At 47.4% G+C, this 6,766-nt stretch overlaps 3 protein-coding genes across 3 annotated transcripts; 1 reads left to right on the top strand and 2 right to left on the bottom strand.

Moving 5' to 3' along the window:
• Positions 1-507: 507 nt before the first annotated feature.
• Positions 508-1,503, bottom strand: FOXG_14345 (uncharacterized protein; the record flags this gene model as incomplete). The annotated part of the gene is made up of 1 exon (XM_018394413.1): positions 508-1,503. The coding sequence occupies one exon, from the start codon at positions 1,501-1,503 to the stop codon at positions 508-510; it is 996 nt and encodes a 331-aa protein (XP_018254543.1).
• A 2,311-nt stretch (positions 1,504-3,814) lies between these two features.
• FOXG_21685 (uncharacterized protein) lies at positions 3,815-3,928 on the bottom strand (the record flags this gene model as incomplete). The annotated part of the gene is made up of 1 exon (XM_018402032.1): positions 3,815-3,928. The coding sequence occupies one exon, from the start codon at positions 3,926-3,928 to the stop codon at positions 3,815-3,817; it is 114 nt and encodes a 37-aa protein (XP_018254544.1).
• A 99-nt stretch (positions 3,929-4,027) lies between these two features.
• FOXG_14346 (NAD-dependent aldehyde dehydrogenase) lies at positions 4,028-5,364 on the top strand (the record flags this gene model as incomplete). Its single annotated transcript, XM_018394414.1, has 3 exons — positions 4,028-4,251; positions 4,321-4,714; positions 4,774-5,364. The coding sequence occupies 3 exons, from the start codon at positions 4,028-4,030 to the stop codon at positions 5,362-5,364; spliced, it is 1,209 nt and encodes a 402-aa protein (XP_018254545.1).
• Positions 5,365-6,766: the final 1,402 nt, after the last annotated feature.

Below are 6,766 nucleotides of genomic sequence, written 5' to 3' on the forward strand. Positions count from 1 at the left end.
CCGCTACGGTTGCCAATTTTCAATCCTCACAAAAGAAGAATGGAGTGAAAATTGGTTCCTTGAACACCCTACTGAAGTTCAATTTTCTCAACACAATCACAAGCTAGGCCAGCCTCAAGAAGGGCCGCAAGATGAGCTTTTAGGAGAAAAAGGACCACCTACGTGTAGCAAATGCCATATAATAGGCCATAGAAGAGGTTCAAAATCTTATCCATTAAATACAAAAGTAGTCCTTGATAGTTATAGGTGGTCAGTAGCAATGCAGCAGGAATTTTACAGTGGGTGTTGCTGGCTAAGCACATGACCCGTGGCTGTACGGACCCGTCCCCCTATTGACCGCCTTTGCAACAGTGACTTCTGTAGGCTGCCGCACTGTATAACGAAAATGGGCTAACAACTCAATTGAATGACCTCGGTCGATACATTCCTGAAAATGATCATCCCGGGGCTCCTTTGAATTAGTCAGAGCCGTACTGTTGTGCATTCGGCGCCGTTAAACCTTTCCCTTCAAGCAACGATCTCAAAGGTCGCCTTTACGCCAAGATGGTCGGTAACCCACGGCCTTTCAAACCCAATAGAAAGCAATTCCTTTCGAACTTCTTCTTCTTCTTGGTCTGGTTCCACATCAGCACCAAATCTCTCAAATCCTTGAAGTCTGAGGCTGTCGCCACAGAAAAACACTTTATCCATGCGTGAACAGCCATATAGTAGACGAAGCTCAGGTAAAGCTTGTTGCCCCCACGTATATGCCCCATTATCAGCACTCCTTCCATCGCCCTCTTGGCCGCCGAGTTCCAAGTATGCATCTTCAAGGTCGTTGTCTGAGTGGAGAGACCTGTCAAATGGCTGAATGGCGTTGAAATCGCCTGTAACGACGGCACCAGCGATACCTTCAGCGTGCAAGTAAGTCGCGATAAGACGCATCTGTGCTGGGCGCATGGGTGGCTCCAGTACAAGAGACTCGAGGTGTGTATTGCACAACCGTACCTTTTGTCCCCCTGGTAACACCGAAACATCAATGAATAGTGCGTCTCGTTCCATTTGGGTAGCCGAGTAGTGCACTCGAAAGCAAGATGATATCTCGAGCCGGCGGTCTATCAAGGAAGCGGTGCCATACGCGCCAGAAGCCCAAGCCGAGGTATCGATGTCTGTGCAGTAAAAGCTGTCCCGGATCCAATCCTTTTCACCGATAGTCTCCAAATCCAACGGTACACACTCTTGGAGGTTGATAGCAACCGCTGTATCATTATCAAGTCGATGCTGGCGAGTAAGCTCCTCCAGGTGCTTCAGAGCAGCGTTCATGCGAGCCTCGCCATGAGGCAGCATAAAGTCGATGTTCCAGCTGTACACCGCCAGCTTCATTAAATTGGACTTGTCGGACGACGACTGTGATGATTGAATACCCTGCCATCTACTTGTTTCTGGGCTCCATACATAGAAGAATTGCTTCCATGGTCGATCAGTTTGCCACGGAATTGAGGACGTTGGCTTCCTCATTTCCATTGTGTGTTGAATCGACTTCTGAACAAATTCTTCCATACTCTCTAGAGAAGATTGGTGAAGTTGTGTTTTTCGTTGGATATACCTGATATTTAATATGATTCTACCACGATGAGAGGTTAGAATTCGTCGTGCGGATTCATCAGGAAATAGCATAATGTGAAAGCGCAAATTCTGAGACGAAGGTTAGAACGAGCTGATCACGGACTGTGTCCGAGAGATCCGGGTGCGGGGTAGCTCATTATCTGACGGAAGATCCGAGGCAGCACAGGCTAGTCGTGAATGAATGAATTTATTCCGCCCAGAACGATATGCCTCATACGGCCCACAAAGTTAAGCCTCGTTAACATTATTTTCCGGCGTCCAGCCTTGAGCCCCTCCAACCTCACCAATTCCTACTCGCCACATTTCACAGTCTCGCTCGTCCCTGAGACAGGCCTGCTTCAAGGCTAACTTCTCCAGTGTTCGGCCTCCACTGCGCCTACCCTGTACAGATACCTGTTGACCCATGCCATTCCCATTCTCAACTCTCTCCTGTAAAAATTCTTTCTTGGCACGCACTGTTAGTGCGGTGCTAGGAGCGGGATTTTCTGCAGGCCACGCGACCACACAAAAACTGCGGGGACGCTATCGGCTCCCTAACAGCAGTTTTCAGAGAAGGAATTTTGGAGAGTTCGCCTTCTCTGACAACACCTTTGTCGGATCTAATGGCGGCACCTCAGAACCAGAACGCCTTAGATATCGGAGGGCGATGCCCCGGGCATTCGTAGCGACATCCTTCCGATCAACGACGCCGATTGCGATGGGTTTTTCTCCTTTAAAGGCAAGCCGCACCGTCGGCCTCTGATCCCTTCCCGAGGTTTTTCCCTGCCGCCGCGACAGTCGACTACGAGCTACAACTTGGTTACTGGAGATTGTGGACTGCGTCAGCAGATGTAGTGATGCGCGAGAGAATTCTGGTCGGTGGAAAAAGTTCGACAATAGATTGCCCTCGAACCCGCTGACGGGTGACGGGCTTGAGAAATACAGCACCTTTTGTGCCATTGGTATGCTGGATGGTGAAGGAAGCGGGGTATCCTGTACCTAGCTAGCTCAGCACGTCTTTTGCTCCAGTAGGAGATTTGGCTTCGTTACAGCCACCCAGACGAAAAATACACATACATACATACATACATACATACATACATGCTCATTTGGCAAACGGTTTGCGGCTCCTGTAAAGTTACTCAACTTAGCTAATATGAATTCTAAAGGTTGGCACGGGCTCTCGTGTGAGAAACGCACTGCATTTTGCGTTTCTGTTAAACGTCAAATTAAAGGAACATGATCCTCGCCTATGTTAGGTGGTGATAGAAGTCCCAACAATTCCGGTTGTTACGAATTGCTGCATCACAGATTCGGCAGCCGTACCAAGTCTGCTTACGCAACTTCCTCTTTCCCTTCCTCTTCTCATTGTCGCTAACCTCCGTAAGTGGGCTCCATTCCGGAGCTTTTGCCCCCATCTCTCCCTGCCGACACCCCTTACAAGCTAGGCAGCTTGATTTGACATTGCGGTCAACGTGACTGATCTCACGATTCATGTGTTCCCTTTGTAATTCGGGCTCTCATAGATCACGCTCGTCTCCTGCTCGGTAACGCTGCCTTGCCTGACCATAGGCGATTGACCGTCGCATTTGCCTTTCCGTCGTCGCCAAGGGGTACATGCACGAGCAGTATATGGAGCTCGTCACTTGCTCGTAATAATGGATAATGAGTTTCTTGTTCTTTTGGTGCCGCATGAATCCATTCCGTTGTTTGTTGTGGGAGGACCGAAAGTAGGAAAAGAGGAGACGGAAAGGGAATAACTAAGAGGGAACGGAATACGACACTGTTCCGAAGTTTTAAATTGGTTCCGGTGAAACCACTATTCCGAGGACCGGAGCTAGAACTAGCGCCAACCGACGATTTGTCAGATGTATCTTCCATCCCGAGCTTAAGAAGCCATCAACCAATCGAGCAACGAATATGCTAGTCAGCTTCAATTGACTCCATGTTGAAAGAATCTTTCCTTCTGTTGTAGATGCATGTTCCGTCTCGAAGAGTCTTCTTTCCCACTGAAGGCGGATATTCCGAAACTGAAACACTTGCCCGTGTTTAAGTCGAGTCCTATAAATACCTTAATATAGCTGCTCATAGTGAACCAAGTTGTAAAATCAGAACCTCAGACCATCGCACTACCATTAGTATGCTGAAATCACTCATCAGACGAACGGGTCATATCAACCAAGGCGCCCTTCCCTTGTCTAGAGGACATAGAAGCCTTAGTACCAACTTTTCAGTGCCACTTATCATCAATGGCCAGCAGGTACACACTTCCGAATCTTTTCCAGTTACCAGCCCTTTGACCAATAAAGAAATATGGTCCTTTTCCTGTGCCAAGGATGAGCATATACAAAAAGCTGTCCAAAGTGCCCATAGTGCTTTCAAAGATTGGTCTAAAACGAAAGCTTCGAGCAGACGGGATATCTTCCTCAAGGCCGCTGATATAATGGATCGGCGACGGGCCGAGCTGGGGGAATATATGCATCATGAGATCGGCGCCAATAAGTTCTACCAAGATTTTATCCTTGGAGTCACAATTGAAGGGTTGCGGGATACTGCTGGTGGGATAGCTGGGGCTATGACGGGTGCTGCTCCGGAATCTATCCACCAAGGTATGCAAGCTATGGTACACAAAAAACCGTATGGAGTCGTGCTTGGAATAGCACCTTGGTAAGAAGGACCTCAGTACTTGGTTCCGTGGTATAGTAACGGGGCATTGCTAATGCACGATGGTCAAAGGAATGCGCCTTATAACCTCGGCCTTCGATCAGTCCTCTTTGCTCTAGCTACTGGCAATACGACAATTTTGAAAGGCTCAGAATATACACCTCGATGTTACTGGGCAATCTACGACGTCCTACGTGAGGCTGGTCTGCCTGATGGTTGTTTAAACTTGCTATTCCATTCACCGGCTGAAGCGGCTAGCACCATCGACAGCCTTGTTTCACACCCACTTGTCAAGAAGATCAACTTTACTGGTAGTACTGGAGTCGGGAGGATCATCTCGGCCACTGCTGGGAAGCACTTGAAGCCTGTCTTGATGGAGCTTGGAGGAAAGGCCAGTGCAATCGTACTCAAGGACGCTAATCTGGAACAAGCTGCTCGCCACTGCGTACAAGGAGCTTTCCTCAACGTAAGTGATTCTCGGTTCCTAAATATGACAAAACCGACCTTTACTGATAAGGTAAACAGGCTGGCCAAATCTGCATGTCCACGGAACGCATTATTGTTCACGAATCTATCGCGTCCGAATTCCAGGACCTCCTTGGCCATGTCATAAGAAAGAACTTTGGCACCGCACATGATACGCCTGCTGTGGTGACTTCAGCCTCGGCCAGTCGTAATCGCGACCTTATCTCAGATGCCATATCCAAAGGAGCACATCAGGTCAAGATCTTTGGGGATGAACATGCCCATGAGACGGAGACTAAGATGAGACCTGTCGTCCTCGGTAACGTAAAGAAGAACATGGACATATACTCACAAGAGTCATTTGGCCCCAGTGTATCCCTTTTCACATTTCAGACGCACCGTGAAGCGCTAGATTTAGCAAACGACGCAGAATACGGCTTGACTGCTTCGATTTTCTCTAAGGATTTGAAGGCAGCCTTTGATCTAGCTAATGATTTGGAGTCAGGGGCAGTTCATATCAACTCTATGACGGTGCATGATGAGTCTTCTCTCCCTCACGGGGGTGTAAAGGATAGTGGATTTGGTCGATTCAATGGTTCTCAAGGATTGGACGAGTTTCTTTATTATAAGACAGTTACCTGGATGGAGTGATACTTATATAGTTGTACTACATATTTGTATAAGCCAGCAATGAACCAGTTTTAAGCTTCACGCCCTGACCACTGCGACATCTTGCCAGTTCTGCAACTGCGCGAATAAGGCTGGCCTTACCATCTGGCTCGTTAGGCCGGCTCCTTTAAGCCACTGGAGGGGCGATTGAATTGAGTTAATGACCACCCTGATTGCGATATCTATGTTGAGAGCGATTGCTACTCTTCTGGTCGCAACAGCGAAAGATAAAGCTGCTTGTGCAGTAGATATTTGAATCCGATTTGGGTGGAGAAGCTGGAAACGGCGTTTCGTTGCTTTTTCATTTTTTATGGCGCTTGCTGATGGCTTAGCAGTATTAAACTTCTAGAACCCTCCCTTTGTATACGCGTATTCCCATAAGTAGTGTTTCAGGTCCCAGTCAACATAAGCCTCTAGAAGCGAAGGATGCAAACCGTTCCGCGGAGATTATTAAAAAGGTCTACTTCTCTTCTGTCGCTAATCTGCCCCAACTGCAGTAGTGCCGCCTGACAACCAAGTTGACCTAAAAACGGGACCGTCATTGGATCATCTGAGAGGCTGCCTCTGTCAGACTGGGGATCTATGCATCTGGAAGGTTTCCTACGATATTAGCCTCAGCTTTCCGGCATGTGCATAGCTTCATGGGGTTGCTCCGGTAGTCCCTATGAGCACCCGCTCATTTCGAATCTAGAGATTGTTACCATCCTTATTATGTTCACATTTTCATTAATGACGCTCGCGGTTACGTCGTATTTACCCTTATTTCACCCAATCACTTCTGACTCACATGTACCTTTCTTGAGCCCATGAAACACTCGCTCAGCTCACCCCCGATGTGGTGAGTACTAAGAGTATATAGAATACATTCATGTAAACCTTCATAGGCTTTAGTTTACCAATTGCCAATAAAGCTTCTTTACCTCAATATGCCTCACTCGTATTATTGACTGCTAAGAGGCCTGACACTTCGCAATTGCTCAGCATCATGCCCTAATCATTTGCCAACATAATCCTTGTACGGACTAGTTTATTCCTTGGGAACCACAACCGTCGTAGGGTAGTCAAAGTAACTTGGGTATCCAATCGCTCCAAGACGGTATACCCGTCTGTCGACAACATAAGCTATAGTAGTGAATATTATAGATCTCTACCGCGCGTCTCGGCCTTAGTTTCTTTTAACGTTTTGAAGATCTTGAAGAGCTAGAATGATTCTAGCCTTTTTGTTATCTTATGACATCGCAGGTGGTTGAGAGTCAATTGATTAGACAAAAATGATGTTAGGTGAGGGGTTTTAGTGACACTTGCTTGTGGTCTTCTCTATGCGAAATAAATGAAAGTCTGCGCTGCCTTATTAAACTTGCTTTCTAGGTTTTCTTTATGACCG

The sequence above is a fragment of the Fusarium oxysporum genome, chromosome 15 (assembly GCF_000149955.1).
Source record: "Fusarium oxysporum f. sp. lycopersici 4287 chromosome 15, whole genome shotgun sequence".
Taxonomy (NCBI): Eukaryota; Fungi; Ascomycota; class Sordariomycetes; order Hypocreales; family Nectriaceae; genus Fusarium; species Fusarium oxysporum.